This window comes from Siphateles boraxobius, unplaced genomic scaffold, assembly GCF_051911475.1.
Source record: "Siphateles boraxobius isolate OS27281-9 unplaced genomic scaffold, OSU_SipBor_1 7, whole genome shotgun sequence".
NCBI classification, from domain to species: domain Eukaryota; kingdom Metazoa; phylum Chordata; class Actinopteri; order Cypriniformes; family Leuciscidae; genus Siphateles; species Siphateles boraxobius.
In genome coordinates, this window is record NW_027509197.1 from 37,240,136 (window position 1) to 37,261,976 (window position 21,841).

A 21,841-nucleotide genomic window follows, 5' to 3' on the forward strand; every position below is an offset into this window, starting at 1 on the left:
AAATGTATACAATAAGTCCATTGTATCAAACGAATAATTTAAATGCCAGTACATAGTAGTTAAAGACACTTAATATAAAGTGGGACCCATCGATTTAGTCCTATGTCAAATCAGAAATAAATGGCATGGAAATGTTCTTATGCATACACCGACTGAAGAGCCTGCTTACAAACATTTATATTAGGAATGCACAATATATCGGCCACCATGTTGTTATCAGCCGATATATGTTTATTTTTAATGTTGTCTTTATCAGCCTGATAAGAAAATGTGTCCGATAGAGTTGATAAGCAATGCATTATTTCCTTTAGTTATTATTATTTCACACTTCAGATGCCCTCTGTTCGCCATGATGGTTTTGAATTGCTTGAAATATGATTGGCATCACTTCAAAAAAGGAAAATACAGTTCAATGCAACATGTGCAGTGCAAGTCTGTCATATAGGCTACATAAAATCATAATGAGAACATTATAATTGTGTGCTTGGGAAATGGCTTTTAATGGTGAGACTTTTGTTTTTTTAATCAGGCTCTCAAAATTTTTAATTAAAAGTGGATTTAGATTTATCGGCCAATATATCGTTTATCGGCTTTCAAATATAATGAATTATCAGTTACCGCTAATGGCCAAAATTTTTTGCTAATTAATTGAGGTGAACTATACATACCACCAGATTTCCGATCACCATGACCATCATGAACACAATTAAGCACATAGGCTTTCCTGCCACTTCCATGCAGTCCCACATGGTCTCGATCCACTCCCCGCACAACACCCTGAAGACGATCAGGAACGAGTGGAAGAAATCGGTCATGTGCCAACGAGGAAGCGCGCAATCCTCAGAAATCTTACACACACAGTCACGGTAGCTCTTCCCGAACAGTTGCGTTCCCACCACAGCGAAGATGAAGACGATGATGGCTAGCACAAGCGTCAAGTTGCTCAAGGCGCCCAGTGAGTTGCCAATGATCTTGATTAGCATGTTCAGAGTCGGCCAGGACTTAGCTAGTTTGAAGACCCTCAGCTGTGACAATAAGTGGCATAGAAAATTAGTATGGTCCATAGATTTTTTTTTTTTTTTAAATGTATCAGTATTGGTCGATATGAAAAGTTCTTCTATTTTTACATTTAGATAACCTTTGCTATCATCTAATGATGACTTAAAGATAATCTTTAAAAACACAAATTAATTTGTGAATGATGAATTTGTTCCATTTAAAATTATTTTAGGTTTTAGTGTATTTTTTTTAATTTATTTAAATTATATGTAGTGTTTTAAACCATTCAAAAGTTTGGGGTCTGAATATGTGTCATAATATTTATAAAAATAATGTTTTTATTGTATTTTTTACCCATTTAAAATGCAGCATTACACATAGTACCTTAAAAATCAACCCTAAGATTAATGGGTCATGACATTAAATTGATTTACTATTTTTATATGTTTCTTGAGGTTCACTATACTGTTAATATGCAATAAAAAAATTCAATGATCAGTTTTAAGCGGCGGCTCCTTTAAGGCTTGTCAGTAAACAGCCACTGTTATGATTGGCTAACATCATTGCATAGTAGATAGTAGCAAAACCCCTTCGCTATTGCGCGTGAGTAAGTGTTATCCAAATAAAATGGACTGACTAAGCATTATGAAATCTTATGGGCTTATGGTCTGATGATGTATAACTATTTGTCGATGTCTTGCTCTGGAGACGGGCATATGCAAATGTATTTGCAAGTGTGACATCACAGATCCCATAATATCAAAATGAGCCGTTTTGGAGCTTGATTAAATAAATGCTTTGTTTATAATGAGGAGGATGTTTTAAGCTATGAAACTTGCAGGATGTTTTAATGGTACAAAGACCTCTTATATTTTAAAAGATCAAGGCAAATTTGATTTCTCATGTCATGGCCCCTTTAAGAGCGCACCTATGCTGCATTGATATGCCGTCTAGGTCATTGGGTATAATGCATGAATGCAGGATACTCTTACCAGTCGGAATGGCCTAAGAAGACCCATTCCAGGCAACACGTTTTGCAAACAAAGTTCCATAAGACTCAGTGTGACTATGATGCTGTCGAAGATATTCCAGCCTTCCTGAAAGTAAGTGTACGGGTCCAAGGCAATTATCTTGAATATCATTTCTGCAGTAAAGATGCCTATGAAAACCTGTAAGCATGGAGACAAAACGTTTGGTAAAACTTCACAATAATGTTCTACTTGTTAACATTAGTTAATTACTTCTAGGCATGGTTTCACAGACAGGGCTTAGATTAAGCCAGGATTAGGCTTTAGTTCATTTAGGACATTTAAGTAGAACAATGTCACTGACATATTGTAAGATATGTCAGTGCAAGTTACTTTCAGTTAAAACAGCTCAAACATGCATTTTAGATTGGGACTAGTCTTAAGACTTGGGGACTAATTTATTACTTCAATGAAAAATACTTCTAAATCTTTTATTAATCTTACTTAATGTTAATTTCAACATTTACTAATACATTTTTATAATCAAAAGTTGTCTCTGTTAATATTATGTAATGGACCTGAGCGAACATAACAAAACTTTTCAATTGAACTACATATTTAAAAGTATTTTACAAAAGTAGAGCTATCCACTGATTACATTTGTAATAAAATCATTACATTTGTTGATTAACTGAACATTTTGGAGAAAATGTTTTATTTTATATCTCCCTAAATAAAATGGCTTTCTTAGAAGTTAAAATATTGTTGTAACACTTTTTTTTGTATATCAATCAATTCTACTGAATTTAATTAGTAAATTCACACTTCTCTTTTCAGCTGGGTATCTCACTGGTTATTGATAACTCTTTCTAGAATAACAAAACAAGACTCATAGTATTTCATTTAAAATACAGCTATAAATGTTCTTACCACATTGCCAGTTATAAGCATATTAGAATAATCGTCCTCCATAGGGTGACACTCCATGGCCATGAATATTGTGTTTATCACGATGCAAATGGTGATAATCAGATCTGCAAAGGGGTCCATTACAACCATGTGGACGATCCTCTTTATCCTCAGCCATGTGGGATTGCAATCCCAGATCAGATAATTCTCTGCAAAGTCGAACCAGCGCTCCTCACACTTCTGTTTCCAGACTTCCCACGCTGCCATGTTAAATAAAAAATGTAGATTACAATCTGAAATCTGTAGGTAAAACTAGTAGGTATTTCAGCATCATATGGACAAACTGAACAAATACTAATAAGCAAATAAGCACTTAATCAAAAGAATAGTTCACCTTTCTTCTGTGAAAAACAAAAAGGAAAAATATCCATACCACTATTTTCATGATAATGAAAGTCAATGAAAACTGAGGCTGTCAGACTTCAAAAGGACAATATAAACACCATTCATTTTCAGTCTATTCCTCAATGGTTAATATGACATATATGATACTTTTTTAGCTTGACAATCTCAGTCACTTTTTATTATATTGACAAGATTGGTCAAGATACTCTTAAAATTCAATGCAGAATAAAAGTCCTACAGTTTTGGAACAGCATTGGGTTGAGAAAATGATGACAATTGTGAACAATTTCTTAAAAATGGCAGGAAAAAAAAAATCAAACTAATATGCATCACATTCAGTTTCTTGTAAGTGTGTTCAGCATTCAGGGTTCCTTACGGTCAGGGTTATTGACACTTGCTACACTCAAAGCTCTCTGTCTCGCTGATTGGTCAAAAGCCCCAGAAAAGCGTGAATCACATCGACGTCGGTATCCTTCTTCTGTGTCCAACTGTAAAGAGATCCAATTATCAGCAAATACATAAACAAATATTACAGTGTTTGCTAGGCAGCATTATCATGCTATGCATCAATCATTCATCGGTTAACTTCTCAAACAAAGTAGCATTTCAAATGTATTCAGGCAATCTATAAAACATCTCGGATTGATATTAGTTAAGTTGCTTTTACAAAAAACAACAACATCATGTTGTTTATATTGTTGATTATAACATGTTCTTGATGATAAACTTTCATTTTTTTGGGTTGGGGTCCACTTAAAAGGCACTTAAAGACAAAGGCACATTTAAATTTTTACATTTAGTTTATTTAGTTACATTTTAACTACCTTACGAATGCCTTCGTATGTCACTATTATCTAACTTAGTAAATATTATTAAGACATCAGCTTGTAGCTTGTTTCCACCACAGAATTTAAAAAAAATCCTCACAATTCTGATGTATTTTCTCACAATTGTGGGAAATACTCTCACAATTGCGACATATAATGTCAGAATTGAGAGATAAAACGTCCCATTTCTGACTCTTTTTTCTGCAAGTCTGACTTCTTTTCTCGCAATTAAGAGTTTATATCACCCAATTCTGAGAAAAAAGTTAGATTTGTGAGATAAAACGTTTTTATTCAGTGGTGGAAAAGTTTTTTGACATTATGTAGAACAACATCATTTAAATGCATGCATAACAACATAATTTAAATGCATGCTTTTAAAGAAAAAAAGAAGCTTTTTTATTTAATTCATTAATAAATAAATAATTGGCAAATTAATTGATTTGGTTTCACAACTTGATTTTGCAGGCTCACACAGAATTAAATAGTATCTCTGCAGATTTCCACAGAATCAGAATGCGGATCATTGAAAAAGTTATGAACATCAATGCCAGTTCATGTTTGTTTATAAATATTTTGCATAAATTTATTGTGCCGCATTTTTTTATACAATATTTAAATCCATCCTGCAGAATTCTGCAGATTTTCACCAAAAACCAGCAAAAAAAAAAAAAAAGTGCAAAAGAGTACACAGATAGCATTATGCCTATAATAAAAATGTGCAAATTAAAACAATGCATTATCCACAGCAACAGCACACACAGCACTTCACAGGCCATGCAAGGTTCGTGCGCTGTTAGTTCTTTCCCTTACACAAGTTTCATCAAACATGGCTCTTTTTTTGGACACTTCGGGCGTCAGGATTCCAGGGGGGGAGTTGGGTGAAGAGGCTCCGCCCGACACCGTCACCATGCCATTGCTTTCGACCACATACCGCGCTTTTCCGTTAGACGGCAACAGTATACGTGGCGTCAGACTGCTTTTGCTATGAGTACTGTAAAGACGGTTGGGTCGAGAGGGTGGAAACAGAGAGTCTTTCGGGCTGCCTGTATCCTCAAACATGCTTTGCTCATCGTCAGCGTAGTTGTTTTCGGAATGCAGACGCCCGCGGAAGCTGAAGACGCTACCTTTGCTGCCCCGACGTGGGGTGAAGATTGAACCCTGAAAACTAAGAGGGGACTGAGGAGACAAACAACCTTAACAAACACACTGACAAACAAATCAAGACATTTGAATAAATTACTCTTCGCTAAACACTACTTTATAATTTGACTTGCCCATTCAACTTCAGCTTTAAATGTCCGGCATATATTTACCGGTATAGACGAGCTTGATTCTAATGCAAGTTCATGAAAGTTCTGTGTGTTTTTCTGAATATGTCTGTATTCTGCTTTAGAATACAGGCATAAGGTTGGTCTCTTTTTAAAGAAAACACTCAGCAGATTACTGCTGAAGTCAAGGCACATCGAAAAATGAAAGTTTAAAAAAAGTTTACTGTAAAATAAATGTACTGAACTAAACTTTTTTTATTGCATACAATATATATAGTATTTTACAATATAATTTGGACTCTAAAATTGCTAAAAAAAATTAAAGCCATACGTCTAACCAAGTTGTGTTTCAAAGTTGAAGTTGGTATCACAAAAACTGAGGCCGCTAAAGGGGTAAAATACTGTTTCCATGGTAAAGCAATGTCCAACTTCAAACCTGTTTTCAGGGGATGAATTTTGAGTTTACAAATGGTACATAATTTATGATGATTACTAAAGCTTATGATAGGGAAAAAATGCAATTAAAAAAAGCGTGCCAAGTGTCCCGCAACCAGGACACTGACGTCTAAAAGGCAAATCTTTTATTTAATTTGCTCATTTTACAGTAATGATCCAAAAATATGGTTACAACTGTTAAGCTGACATTATTGCATATGCATTTGTAGGAGTTTCCCTTTCAGGCGGAAAATTTATGGGAGATTTTTTAAATGAATAATGCAAGGTGATTTACTAAGATTTGTGCTCTTCAATTTACTGGCATTTACACCATTATTTACCGCCCTCATAAAGCATGTCTAAAACCAGGAGCTAAATGCGCTGCTCTTCGTAGATTATGTTGGTCATTATGGAAATTAATCATCCGGCTCCGTCTGTTTTCTTTAATTTGCATGTCGTCAGAAGATCACAAGCAGAACTTTACACTCCCATCGGCACTTTTATGAGATTGCTTGAGCATTCAGTCCTTTTTAGGGCCACATCTTGTCACGTCAAGTCCAGTTTTTGGTTTGTTTAGATGTCTTTGGTTTCGTTCGACTGAAATATGACTTCAACACAGACCAGAGTCCTGAAAAGGTGGTTCTCTGTCTGCTTGTTTGGTGAGCATCGGGGTTCAGATGGCAGCGTTCACACTTATTCAAATGAACCGCACTAACAGAGCAATCGCACCAGGGTTCGTTTTAATCCAACCAAACATGCCAACTATGAACACACCCTAAATGAGTAAATAAAGGGGTGGGGCTTAGGGTCAGGTCAACACGAAAAGTAATGGCAGGAGAGATAATACTATAAGTGGTACTATCCTTCCAGATAGACATCAGTGTTTCCTTATTGTAAGAAAGTAAGTTGATGACATTTCCTTATTCCTATATCATCAAATGATTTCTAACCTGATGTGGAGAAGTGCAAGTCCTTTCACGTGAGCGCCGAATGTTTTCATCTTCTGTTAAACGGAAGCTGGCATTTCTATCGTTTCCCTCCCTCTTCAAATCATCCTCTTTCTCTCCTTCCTTCTGACGCTGTCTCTTTTTCCTGTGGTTACGTTGTTCTTTGGCACTTTTGGAGCTGAGTTTGGAGGCATTCGAGGAACTGTCCGTTCTATCTCCATTGAGCCCATCACACTTGGACGGTTCAGCCGCAATCTGTCAACCAATCACAAGACAGAACGTCATTACACTTATGCAACAGTTAGCAAAGGTTTCATGCATTTAAATGTATGCATTTGGCAGAATATATATTTTTTTATCAGTTCATGTATTCCCTGGGAATTGAACCCAAGACCTTGGCGTTGCACGCACCATGCTCTACTTTTTGAGCTGCAGGAAAATGCAAAAATCTCGCATTTCATACCCTGTTTAAATGTAAACACCCAACAGACCTGAGCTTCCTCTTCCCGTCTCATTATCTGCTCAAGCATTGCGTTAAACTCCTCCTCTTTCTTCAAAGCCTCATCAATAGTGGCTTGGTTCTGTTCGTCATATGCCATGGCAACCACAGCCAGGATTAGGTTCACCAGGTAGAAGGATCCCAAGAAAATGACCAGCACGAAAAAAATCATGTAGGTTTTTCCTGCGGCTCGAAGAGTCTGTAATAAAATTCCACGATTAGTATTGGAGAAACAAAGGAAGCAATTAATGTTGTTCAAACCAGTGTGATTATTTTCTTTTCCATAAAGTGACAGTGGATGTGGACTTAAGCTACCAAGCTCCATAAAATTACATTTAGAAAATCATAAAATACCATAAAATAGCCTAAATTGGAAAGAAATTTCAGAGGAAGAGAATGAGAAGAAACTGCATAAATGTTATAGGTTCGTGCATTTCACATGAAACACTAGTTTTGAACATCATGAAGCACAGGATTTTCAGGGAACAACAACTTTTCAGTCTGTTCCTCATGTGTGTATTGTGTATTGCATTAGAAGGCTTGGAATAAAGTGTAAAAATCACAAGGACTACTTTCATGATGGGATTTTTTGTCCTTTTTGGAGCTTGACAGCCCTATACCTCATCCACTTTTATTATATAGAAAAAAATCAGCTCGGACATTGTGCAAAACACCACCTTTTGTGTTCCATGAAATAAAAAATAATCATATGAGTTCAGTTTCCTCTACCTGTTGGTAAAGATTCTCCCAATAGTCTTGAGTCATCAGTCTGAATAATGAAAGGAAGGCCCAGCCAAAGTTATCAAAACTTGTATAACCATAATCTGGATTCGGACCTGCTTTCATACAGACAAATCCTTCTGGGCAATGCCTGAAATGCACATGTGACACTTGATTGTCAAAAACACACCATACAACTCAACAACATAAAATGAGATTTGTTTGCACGTGTTCCTTACCCAGCATCACTGTTTTTCCCACAGATCAGAGCGTCTTTCTTCCCTGGTTGGATATAATGGTTACCTACAGGAAAAAGAAGAGAGAATTCATAATAGATCTTATACAAAGCTAAAATGCATTAGTTGCTTTGTGCTATATTCCATTTATTGGTGTTTATTCTGTCCATAAGAGGTTGTTTCATACCATATTTTTTATATTTTTATATTCTTGGTCCATTTTTTCTAATAATAAATAAATAATAATATGTCCATTTACCAGTCTCTTCCTGACCCTTTGAACTAAATGGGATGCGTTCACAACAGGGCCAAACCCCAAGCAAATTAGGGAAATGTCAAAATACCAGTAAGATGTGTATATATCAGAATAAAATCGAGACTGAAATGTGGAAGGCATCCCCCTCAGCAAACAGCGCACCAGATTACCTCACTCCTGCATTATAGCTTACCCCCATTCCACTAAAGTACTTGCCAATGGATATCATATTCCCCTGCATGAGCAAGGTGGAATTCCTCTTTCTCTCAAACAAGGTTTTTCATGGCTGGTGGTAATGCAAACATCCATGATGCTGAATGATGATGGCTGTCTGTCTCACACACACAATATTTCCTTTTCAGACTGGTCACTAGTATGTTGGACCTGTAACTCTTAACTTTGCTTTTTATTGGCCTTGATCAAAATGTTACTCATATACACTCTGGTCTACTTAAACCTCTCTTCAGCAAAAATGTGTGGATTAGGATGCAAATTATCAATCCTTCCTGAATTATGTAATACCTGTATTATTTGCCATAACTTGCCACATACATTGAAGAGTGAATTCAAAATAAAATCTAAACGATAAAAATGGAAATAAACTGAATGTTTTAAATTGCCCTTATTATGCTATTTTCAAGACTCTTAATTTTGTTTTTCTGGTCTCCTACAATAGGTTTACATGCATCAAAGGTCAAAAAACAGTTTAATTTTCTCATAATATTCAATGCACATCACATTTTTCAATGATTCTCAAACAACTCAATGGATGAATCAGTCTCTCTAAATCCCTCCTTTCCGTGAGCTATTCTGCTCTGATTGGGCAGATGGCCCAGTCTGTTGTGATTGGTCTACCGCTTACAGCACCTGTCGCGGTAAAAAAACGCCCATTGACATAAGTGAACTTCAGCTGCATCCGGAAGCTTCCTACAGCTCAGCGATTGTACACCGTAAACTAAGACAGTAACGAACGATGACGTTGATTTTAACATATCAATCTGAGCGTGAGTACGAAGATTAAACATTTGGAAGAACCTGAACCTTCATCGTAAAGAAGAGAGCAGGACGTTTTTCCGTGATGCACTACTCATTTTGAGGTACATTATTTGAAGTACATTATTGCCTTCAAAGGCAAGCATTTTGCAAATCCCCAAGTAAAATTACGTTTGAGATACTAGAAAGATACTAGAAAAGGCAGTATCCTCACAACTGTGTTCCTTTCTCTAAAAGAAATGATATCTGCGAGGATTTCCAGTCAGGATTTAGACCGCACCATAGCACTGAGACAGCTCTCATTAGAGTCACAAATGATTTGCTCTTATCATCCGATCGTGGTTGTATCTCTCTATTAGTGTTACTTGATCTTAGTGCTGCATTTGACACCATTGACCACAACATTCTCTTAAATAGACTAGAAAACTATGTTGGCATTAGTGGAATTGCATTAGCATGGTTTAAATCATATTTATCTGACCACTATCAGTTTGTAGCATTAAATGAAGAGATGTCTTATCGATCACAAGTTCAGTATGGCGTACCACAAGGCTCAGTACTAGGACCGCTGCTGTTCACTCTGTACATGCTACCTTTAGGAGATATCATTAGGAATCATGGAATTAGCTTTCACTGTTATGCTGATGATACTCAGCTCTATATTTCTTCTATATTTCTTCACCAATTCACAAAATTATCGGAATGCATAGTTGATATCAAAAATTGGATGACTAGTAATTTCCTACTACTAAATTCTGAAAAAACAGAGATTCTAATTATTGGACAAAAAACTTCCACACGTAATAACCTAGAATACCGTCTAACACTTGATGGCTGCTCTGTTAAGTCTTCGTCGTCAGTTAGGAACCTGGGTGTGCTCTTTGATACCACTCTTTCATTTGAAAGTCACGTGTCTAGTGTCTGTAAAACCGCATTTTTCCATCTTAAAAATATATCTAAATTACGTCATATGCTCTCATTGACAAATGCGGAACAACTAGTTCATGCGTTCATGACATCAAGGCTAGATTATTGTAATGCTCTACTGGGTGGTTGCCCTGCACGCTTAATAAACAAACTACAGCTATTTCAAAATGCAGCCGCTAGAGTTCTTACCAGAACCAGGAAGTACGACCATATTAACCCGGTTCTGTCAACACTGCATTGGCTCCCTATTAAACATCGTATAAATTTTAAAATATTGCTGATTACTTACAAAGCACTAAATGGTTTAGCTCCCCAGTACTTGAGCGAGCTCTTAACGCATTATAGTCCTTCACGTCTATTGCGATCTCAAAACTCCGGCCAGTTGATAATACCTAGAATATATAAATCGACTGCTGGCGGTAGATCCTTTTCCTATTTAGCACCAAAACTTTGGAACAATCTTCCTAACATTGTCCGGGAAGCAGACACAGTCTGTCAGTTCAAAGCTAGACTAAAAACACATCTCTTTGACCTAGCATTCACATAACACTCTATAGCCTTCTATAATTCAATATTAGGCTGCTTAGATTAGGTCAGCCGGAACTGGGAACACTTCCCTCATATCCTGATGTACTCGTTACATCATAAGAAGAATGGCATCTACGCTAATTTTAGTGTCTTTGTTTATCCCGAGGTTTTCCCGCAGCCTGCTGGATCCAGGCCGTTTCCAGATCTGACGAAGGACTTTCGCCTGGACCTGATGACAATGCAGTGCTGAAGTGCCAACTAGCCTCTCCCTATGGAGGATCCCTATACCACTCTACAGATAAAGCGTTGTGGAATTTTTCGGTTCGCGTACCTACCCAAAGTGATAAGATAAAATAAAAATTCTGCATCAAAATTTATAGACAAGTAGTTTGTTTAGGCATGGTTTGTAAGGAATTACAAACCTGCGCACATATATTCAAACGCACATAACTATAGAATCAATTCTTAATGCGCATGTGAACGCCATCAGCGTCTATCACAGGTTCACGTTTAAAGTCTGTTTAGAGAGAACGGTGTCGTCTTAGCGGCCCCTAATTTAATAGCAAATGATCATTTAGACGGAAGTGAATCAATCAAAACTAACTTTAGCTGGAAAAAACATTTTTCAAGAACCACTATAAAACCAAACCAATCTCTGTTACCTTAAATTATATGTTTATCTCTGTAAAGCTGCTTTGAAACAATCTACATTGTTAAAAGCGCTATATAAATGAGGATGACTTGACTTGAGGGCTGTTAAAGTTTTTCACGGTTGGAAAACATACAACATAGGCGTGCGTTATGCAAATCTATCTTTTAGTGATGTAGAACCGTAAATCAGCAGGATTCGGGGAAAAAACGACTCGTATTGGCGGTTCAGAGTCGATTCTTTCTTTTGGGATACAATAAATTTATTTGTCGTGCACTTTCAACTTTTTTACTTTGCGGAACGTTTACGTTCACAAACAGCTTTATTACACACAAAGGGGATATTCAAAAAAAACATAATAGGGGCTATTTTTAAAAAATTACAGTTTTTCTCCATCGCTTTGGTTCAATTCTCGAATGAGACTTTTTTTCTCAAAACAACAAGTTCATGTCTCTGATCAATTAGTTTCTTGTTCACAACAGATTCGGATTTCTTATTGATTTAAGCAATTTGCATGTGTTCTGGCACATGTGTGAAAAAAAGTAAATACAACTGTCTACAATTTGCACAACATCTAAATGCACATGGCTTTTTGATCAAAACTGAGGAGTTGATTCTCAGTGAAACTGTCCAACTCTTCACAACACAACTTCTAAAAAATCTTTCATCGTGTGAGCCTCCACATGCAAAATTATCCATCTAGTAGTTATCAAACTCTGTCAGACATGCATGTATATTCCATAAATCCCTATGTCTGCTGAATTGACAAATGGCCTGCCATTGTAGTGAAATAGAAATTACAATCTTACCAATCAACCAATCAAGTTTGGAAGCATGCCAATTTTGAACATGCAGAAACAACTAAATCCATAAACAGCAACTGCAGTTTATTTTTGTAGAAACTGAAAATACACAGTTGCTTGTCGTGGCAGAGCAATAGGAAGATATGTAAGAATGTGTGGTGTTAGGGGAAAACATACTGTAATAGAATATGTAAAAATGAACAAGCAACTGAATTTTCAGTTTACAACCACATTTCTACAAATATGTGCTGTATAAATAAAAATGTTCAGTCCCACTTTATATTAGGTGTCTTTAACTACTATGAACTAACATTTACAGCAAATTAATAATTTGATACAATGCACTTATTGTGTACATGTTTTTACGTTGTACTTATATTTTTTAAAAACCTGCATGCAATTACAGCTAAATCTAGAAGTACACAGTTGACTACTCCCTTACCCGTTAACCCACCCTTAAACCACCCCATACAAAAAACATGTCCCTAACGTACCCATATCCCACCTCAACAACAGCAAAAGTGTTTTGCAATAAAATATGAACACAATAAGTACACTGTACTTATTTTTTTATGTAAGTACATAATAGATAAGGACACCTAATACAAATTGAGTGCTACAGTATTGACTTTTCCGGCAAGTAAATATACTTGCTGAAATCTATATCTAAATAGCTCAGTGTGATACAAGACACAAGAGCATTCAACTAGACAAAATTGACATTCTTGTATAGTGTAAAAAAAAGTCTCACCTAAAAAGTAGAAAGAATGTGAAATTTGTATTTAAAAAATATTTTCATTGTGAAAAAACATCTAAACATTTTGACCAGTATGGCTAACACAATGACAAAAATAATTTTTAGTTTGGTGAAGTTTTGAAGCATGATTTAAATGTTTTGGGTGAATAACTATATTTTGCAGACAAGGTTATAAAAAGTTATAATCTAAGATGAAAACGTACTCGGTTACTAACGTAACCTCGGTTCTCTCTATAGAGGGAACGAGTACTGCGTAATATCTTACGCTATGGGAAAACCTCTTTTCCACGAGATATTGAAGCCAAAAATTATCCTTAATTTTGAATTAATGTAAAACGCTGTGCAGCAGCATGCAGACATAGACAAGACGGCTTGTGCGCCTATTGGCTGCCCTGCGGCAACAGCAGCAGCCTATCGAGAGTGGCCCTGCGTGACACATATCCAATGGGGGCATTTCGCGCCCATTTCGTCATGTCCCGCCAGAAAGGGCGTGGTCTCACCCTATAAATATAGCTCGTTTAGGCTGGTACAACTGGTTTTCATCGCCGAAGCGAACCAGAGCTGTGTATGCACGGCAAGATATGCAGTACTCGTTCCCTCTCTAGAGAGAACCGAAGTTACGTTAGTAACCGAGTACGTTCACTTACGAGAGTATCTCTCGTACTGCGTAATATCTTACGCTATGGGGAACACAATGCAAAACGCTGTGCGTACTGGGATCCGACACCAAAGTCCCAAGGGCAGTAGCCCGGGGCTCATATAGTGCATAATCACCATAGACTCACAGAGAGTCAGAGAAGAGAGGCTGCAAGCATCATTCCCCATGAAATAGCATCCTACAGGAGCTAGTTATGTTAACAGTGTTTCACACAGACACGGTGAACGTGTTCAGCCTGAACTGGGTAATAGTACGGGTTATTCAACACCCATGGAGCTATTTTATCGCTCAGTGAGCGATGCACAAGCAAAACTCAGCATCTGGGCCGGCACAGCGGGGCAGATAGCACTGAATTCTAGACCGACAGAAGCTTGACTTGTAAGGCGGGAACCTCTAGGTCAGTGGTCTCCAACATGGTGCCCGCGGGCACCTGGTAGCCCGCATGGAGCCTCTGAGTCGCCCGCCGAGCACGTTCTAAAAATAGCCTGAATTGTGTTTCATTTAGTTTGTTTTTATTATTATTTATGATGATGGCATAAAATGAGAAAATAACTAATGGTAACATTTCATATACCATTAAAACATAATAAAATAATAAAATAATTTAAAATATTTAGAATCTGCACGTCGAGCACGTTTAAAAAAAAAGCGTCGCGGGCAGACCGATAAATTTATACATAAGATAAATTGAACTATAAAAAATAAAAAAAGATTAATTATGGCTGACGATGCAGGTCATGCAAAAAAGAAGACTTATTATTTTAACGAGGAGCGGGAGACAGAAATCCTCTTCACTAATGTTAAAGATAAAGCTGTATGCCTCACCTGTGGAGCACGCATTGCGGTTGCCAATGGTCTATGGCAGGGGTCTCCAACACGTCGCTCGCTTGCGAGACAGTCTGTCTGGTCCCAGATTCAGGTGACCAGGCACATGCGCCGCTCTCAGTGAAAGGAGGTTGTGCTGAGCCCAGACCAGGAGGCGTTCCGTTAGCCTGTAAAGGTTTCGGGACTTGATGCCGCCCTGGCGATTTATGTATGCCACCACTGACATGTTGTCCGACCGGACCAAGACGTGGTGACCCTCTATCTGGGGACAGAAGCGCCGTAGCGGGTTGTCGACTGCCATCATTTCCAGACAGTTTATGTGTAGGAGCTTTTCCCGTTCTGACCACTGACCAAAGAACGGTTTGCCCTCGAGCAGTGCTCCCCATCCCGAGGTGGAGGCGTCCGTGGACACCACCTTCATACTCGAGGGAGTCCCCAGACTCACACCTGACTGATACCAGTCGGTTATTTTCCAAGGTTCCAAAGCTGAAACGCATTTCAGATCGACCCGGAGGCGAAACCGACCAGTGGTCCATAACTCGCGCTTTCAGCCACAGCTGCAGTGGGCGCATGCGAAGCAGACCCAGCTGGAGCACTGAAGCTGCTGAGGCCATGAGGCCCAGCATTTTCTGAAATCTTTTGAGCTGGACTATCGAGCCGCGGCGGAAGGATTTCACGGCGTGCTGAATGTCCAGTTCGCGCTCTTGCGACAGACGCGCTGTCATGGATAGCGAGTCCAGCACAGTTCCCAGAAAAGAAATTTTCTGGCTGGGAGACAGCGAGCTCTTCGCCCAATTGACTGCGAGACCCAGATTCTCGAGATGCTCGAGTAATGTGGCCCTGTGTTCTATGAGCTCTGATTGTGATCGAGCTAGAATCAGCCAATCGTCCAAGTAGTTCAAAATTTGCATGCCCTCGAGTCTCAGGGGTGCGAGAGCCGCGTCCATGCACTTCGTAAATGTACGGGGTGCCAGGGACAGGCCGAACGGCAGGACATTGTATTGGTATGCCTGGCCCTCGAAGGCGAATCTCAAGAATTGATTGTGACGTGACGCTATTTGTATTTGAAAATAGGCGTCTTTCAGATCTATTGACATTAACCAGTCCTCCTGGCGAACTTGCGCGAGGATTTTCCTGGTTGTAATCAAGCAAAGCGCTTTGTTCAGCTGTCGCAGATCTAGAATGGGTCTGAGACCCCCGTCTTTTTTCGGTACCAGAAAATACCTGCTGTATAGCCCCCCTTCGCTCTGAGCCTGAGATAAAGGTTCTAAAGCCCCTTTGCTCAGTAGTTTCGCTATCTTGGTTCGAAGTAGATGAGATACTTCGTTTTTTACCGTCGTTTCGACTCGCGCTACGCAACGGTGGGGGCGTCAAGTGAACTGCTTGGCATTCTTACAACACTCATAACACCATCGGCCGTGGCCGGAACACCAGAAAATACACTCTTTATTGGATTTATCTGGGTAGCCATAAAAACGGCTTTTGTGTGCAGGCAAGCGGGCAAATGGACCGGCTTGTTGACTGCTAGATACGCTGTAACAGTCACATTGCATGGAACTGGACGAGTGAAACGTTTCGGTGAAAATCCGGCCGCAGCGGGATTTGAACACCGTCGCTTTCCTAGAGAGGCTAGGAAGGCTTTGAGACCTCGGGCTTGATTTCGATCCTCGGCCGGGGCCCGCGCTGAGGGGGGCGGCGTCCAGCAGAGTGAGAGCGCAGTCTCTGTTCTCGGGCCTGGCGGCGTTGAGAAGCAGCGGCGGCGGGTGGTGCAGGTTGCGGCTGGGAGCTCCAGGCAGACGGCTGTTTAGAGCGACCTGCTGCGGAACTAGAGCGCTTCGGGAGGAAGTGCTTCATCACCTGCAATGTCTTTTGAACCTCTTGGAATCTGTCCGCGAAATCTTTGACGGCAGATCCGAAGAGGCCAGCTGACGAAATGGGTGCGTCAAGAAAACAGAGCGCTCCACTTCAGTCATTTCAGACAGCATCATCCACAGATGTCTCTCTGCCACGGTGAGAGAGGCCATGTTGGTAGCGCCGTCTGAGCTCGCCGTCCAGCAGAGGGCGGGCAGAGATGGGAAGCTACCACTGCTTCCACTGGGGGAAGAGAAAGGTATCTTTTGTCTTTCGCACCGTCCACAGTGGAGAATGCAGCCGAGATAGAGGTACGCACCCTGGCCGAGAGGGGGGCGCCCCAGGACCTCGCGACTTCTTCGTGAAGCTCAGGAAGAAAAGGCGCGGGCCTGGATTGTGACAGCGCGTGGTCCTTCTTGAGGAAGCATCTGTCCAGTCGGTGGCGCGCAGGCTGCGTTGGCGCCTCCCAGTTGTGGCAGAGGTTTTCGACGGCTTGAGAGAGCAGACACATCAGCTCTGATTCAATGCTAGCTCGTTTCCCAGAAGGCTCGCGGATAGCAGAGGGGAGGTCCACAGTGCTCGCCCAATCTTCACTCTCTGATGCCAGGATAGAACAGGCCTCGGCTGTTTCGTCGACCTCAATGGCGGAAGCGGTGGCGGACGGCGGCCGCTGTCCATCGAGGAGGGACTCGAGCAATGCCGGCGAAACTGGCGGGCGAACCGGCGAGCTTTGGCGGGCAGGAGAAGGCTCGGGGCCGTGCTGGGCACGACGCTTTTTACGGCGCGGCGCTACAGCGGGCTGAAGTGCAGGCTCTGAGAATGTTGCCAGGCGAGTCCTCAGAGTCACCATCGGCAGTAGCACACTCGCCGTCGAGTGAGGGCATCCGCCGTCGACGAGAGCGAGAGCCGCATGATCCTCACCCAGGCAGGAAACGCAGATGACATGGCGATCCTCTTTACTGAGTGTGTCTTGAAAAAATGTGTCGCGGCAGCGTGGGCCACTCTCGATAGGCTGCTGCTGTTGCCGCAGGGCAGCCAATATGCGCGCAAGCCGTCTTGCCTATGTCTGCATGCTGCTGCACAGTGTTTTACATTGATTCAAAATTAAGGATAATTTTTGGCTCCAATATCTCGTGGAAAAGAGGTTTTCCCCATTGCGTAAGATATTACGCAGTACGAGAGATACTCTCGTAAGATAACCATTACATATGGTATACATTACACCATTACACTTCTGAGTCACTTATCAAATAAGCAAATGACTTGCATAAAGTCACTAATTTACATAATCAAATGACTTGCATAAAGTCACTAATTTACATAATCTTTATGAGGTTTTCTGGTGAAAATACTCACCAAAACCAGATAGATCGAATGATCAATGAATTGTGTGAATTAATGAACAGACAGACAGACAGACAGACAGACAGACTATCTGACAGACAGACAGACAGACAGACAGACAGACAGTCAGACAGACAGACAGATAGATAGATAGATAGATAGATAGATAGATAGATAGATAGATAGATAGATAGATAGATAGATAGATAGATAGATAGATAGATAGATAGATAGATAGATAGATAGTAGAGCCCGACCGATATATCGGCGAGCCGATATTATCGGCCGATATTAGCCATTTTCATAACTATCGGTATCGGCATTTATAATGGCCGATAAATTAATATAAAAAAAATGCGGCGTTCGGTGATTCATGTAAGGGTGGCGCTGCCAATAAAGCACCTAAAAGCTGTCACAATGAACTGGCAAAAGCAATGATATGAATACATCAAATATAGCAAGGAGACATTTTAATTGTTAATTAATAACAAGTGTTTTCAGTCATTGTGGGCTGCAAAGATGAGAGAAATGTACATTTCAGAAGGATTACATAAGCAGAGAGCAGTTTGTCTTTCGTTTTGATTTGTTCTGTTTAAAAGTAGACATTTCAATAGATATATTTCTCAGGTCTATACGCTGGGTTTCGGTTAATTTATGAGACGAGTTGCAGTTCACTCGCCGGCGCCTCAGTTTCGAGATTATCTATTGTATGTTATATTTACTTCTTATTTATTAAATCCAGGCATCTGGTTGATGAAACATTGATTAAAATTCAGATATAATTAATACAAAACGAAATTGACTTTAATGAAAGGCTTTGTGCTTTCTGTTCAAGGTCTATGTGAAAGTTTTAAAGCACTTTAGTGGCGCTTTCGGAGCTTGTTCCGTTCGTTTTTTTATTAATAATAATCAAAAGAATTCAATTAAAATAATAATTAAATCCAGGCGATTGATTAAACATTGATTAAAATGCGTGGCACGAGCGACAAATCTCCGACAGTAAACGGATGGCATTCTGCTCTGTAACGGGTGCTTTTCCGCGTCTCGGGTAAACAGCTGTTGCGACTCACGTGTGCAATAACGGCCGCGTCCAGGGTAGACACCGTGTTAAAGCTCATTCTGCCTATAACGCTATGTTACAACATCAAGCAATATTCCAATAATTTATATAATTATAACACTTTATATAGGGCCATTTTGCATTAAGAGTAGCCTAGTTTCACGTTTAGTAGGTATACATTTTGCTTACTATTTGTTTAAAATAGTATGAAAGTCTGTACATTATGTAATTAAAAACGTTTTCATTATGATATTATAAATTGTACTTTAGTAAAAAGATCTGAGCTATTCCTCCACTGGTAGAGATTAGAGGAATTAAGACTAAAAATAGAAGATAATGTCATTGACACTTTTGATATTTATTGATACAAGTTGTTCTATATAACGTGACTAAATTAAAAGACCAAGTCGTTAGTGAAGATTATGCAACAGTATTTAGAATATAATATAACATGCAATGCAAACTAGTTTGGTTACAGCTCAAATGTATCATTCTCATTCTATCATTCACCCTGCCTCCATTACATATCTTTGTCACTCAAGTGTTTGATCACCACATTTGAGTGATCATTGGAAAACGTTTATATATTTATTCTGTTTAAATACTGTGTATTCTATATACAGTACCCATCAAAAGTTTGTACACACCAATAGGAAAGTGTGCTGTACTTGCTACTGTACACATAAATAATATCGGCCGATATATCGGTATCAGGCTTTTTTTATCGGTATTGGCATCGGCCCCCAAAAATCCATATCGGTCGGGCTCTAATAGATAGATAGATAGATAGATAGATAGATAGATAGATAGATAGATAGATAGATAGATAGATAGAGATGGTCAGACAGATTCTATTTTTGGAATGTATTTCAAAAATGTAAATGAACTTACTACGATTGTTAACGTAGTTAACGCAGTCGAGGAAGTCGGGACATTTCTCTGTCTTTTCAGGAATAAGAGTAGAATTGAACACACATTTATGTTTAAGAGCTCCCATGAACAGCTGCAGTCCAACCAAAGCAAAGACGCTCAGGCAAAAAAGGGTCAAGATCATCACATCTGACAGCTTCTTCACCGACTGGATCAGAGCTCCAACGATTGTTTTCAGGCCTGTAGAAAGCAGAGGAAACCATGTCACTTTCCAAGTTTACACTGAGGTCTCAGCATTGTGTACTCAGGGTCCAAAATTCACTTTGAATCCAAATATGCCATGAGATGGATATATTTAACACGCTTAATTATTTTTGGCATCATTATCATCTACGAGTTTTCATGTGAAAAGTTGCATTTTCCCCCCCAAATATAGCAATTTGAAAATGTGCAAGTCACAACAGTCACTTTTTCTTTTAGCTTATGACTTGTCTTTGATTTGATTTGCTAATTACACTTACATCAGAAAGGGTCAGGCGGTCATTCTTATAATTCAACTTGTATCATGTAAGATAGCAGCGTGTGATCAAATTATTTTTGGACCCTGAATGTAATTATTTAACATATCCATACATTTACACACACATATACACTAATATATACATACATATACAGACAGACACAAATACACTAATATATACAGTATCTCACAAAACCGAGTACACCCCTCACATTTCAGCAAACATTTTAGTACATCTACTCAAGGGACAATACTATAGAAATAAAACTTGGATATATTTTAGAGTAGTCAATGTGCTGCTTGTATAACAGTATATATTTACTGTCCTCTGAAAATAACTTAACATACAGCCATTTTTGTCAAAATAGCTGGCAACAAAAGTGAGTACAGTACACCCTAAGTGAACATGACAAAACTGTGTCCAAAGTGTCAATATTTGTGTGAGCACCAGTGTTATCTAGCACTGCCTTAATCCTCCTAGCCATGGAGTTCACCAGAGATGCACAGGTTGTTGTTGGGATCCTCTTCCACTCCTCCATAATGACATCATGGAGCTGTTGGATGTTAGACACGTGATGGTTCTCCACCTTCAGCTTGAGGATCACCACAGGTGCTCAATAGTGTTCAGGTCTGGAGACATACTTGGCCACTCCATCACCTTCACCTTCAGCTTCCTCAGCAAGGCAGTTGTCATCTTGACAGTGTGTTTGGGGTCGTTATCATGCCGTTCAGCCCAGTTTCTGAAGGGAGGGCATCATGTTTTGCTTCAAAATGTCGCAGTACATGTTGGAATCCATGTTTTCCTCAATGAAGCGCAGCTCCCCAGTACCAGCAGCACTCATGCAGCCCCAGACCATGATGCTACCACCACCATGCCTGACTGTAGGCAAGACACAAATTCTTGGTACTCCTCACCAGGGCGTCGCCACACATGCTGGAAACCATCTGAGCCAAACAAGTGTATCTTAGTCTCATCAGACAACTGGACATGGTTCCAGTAATTCATGCTGTTGGACAGGTTGCTTTCAGCAAACTGTTTGCGGGCTTTCTTATGAGCCAGCTTCAGAAGAGGCTTCCTTCTGAGACGACGGTAATAATGTTAATGTTTCAAAAGGAAATCTCTGAATATTTCAGGTTACAAGCTGATGTTTACAGATTAGTCGTTTTTTTATGCACCACATGCACATAACTGCTGCTCTTAATAACTAAACAGTGACTACATGAAGGCATGCAAGACGGCTACAGTACAAACGTAAACTCATCACAAAAGGAGAGGAGACACAAAAACAGCAACACTAGCTCTTAATGATTCTGGTCCAGATTTCAATTACACTTAACAATGATTGTTTTAGTAATCTAAACTAAAATAAGTTCACTGACTCGGTCTCAAGACTCCATAACAGTTCCCTTTCAGTCGATAACGTCGGACGTAGTCGACGCGACTGAAATGGGATCACGCTAGGGAGCCTATCATCTTCGATTACTATTGAACGAGCCAATGGAATTTGGCGTGCGTGATTTGCATCACACACTCCGCCCCCGCGGCGCGGGTATAAATACGGAAGTGGATGCACGCACTAGTTGCCT

General features: G+C 39.6%; 1 protein-coding gene across 1 annotated transcript in view; it reads right to left on the reverse strand.

The window, feature by feature from the left end:
• Positions 1–21,841, reverse strand: part of scn1laa (sodium channel, voltage-gated, type I-like, alpha) — a 71,525-nt gene that overhangs the window by 20,710 nt on the left and 28,974 nt on the right. Inside the window, exons 7-16 of the mRNA XM_077215861.1 lie at positions 19,756–19,974; positions 8,217–8,280; positions 7,987–8,128; positions 7,250–7,456; positions 6,762–7,013; positions 4,919–5,284; positions 3,658–3,769; positions 2,898–3,136; positions 1,992–2,168; positions 669–1,025 (exon numbers count right to left, since the gene is read on the reverse strand). Of these exons, the coding sequence (XP_077071976.1) occupies positions 669–1,025; positions 1,992–2,168; positions 2,898–3,136; positions 3,658–3,769; positions 4,919–5,284; positions 6,762–7,013; positions 7,250–7,456; positions 7,987–8,128; positions 8,217–8,280; positions 19,756–19,974 (2,135 nt within the window). The remainder of the gene's footprint in view (positions 1–668; positions 1,026–1,991; positions 2,169–2,897; positions 3,137–3,657; positions 3,770–4,918; positions 5,285–6,761; positions 7,014–7,249; positions 7,457–7,986; positions 8,129–8,216; positions 8,281–19,755; positions 19,975–21,841) is intronic.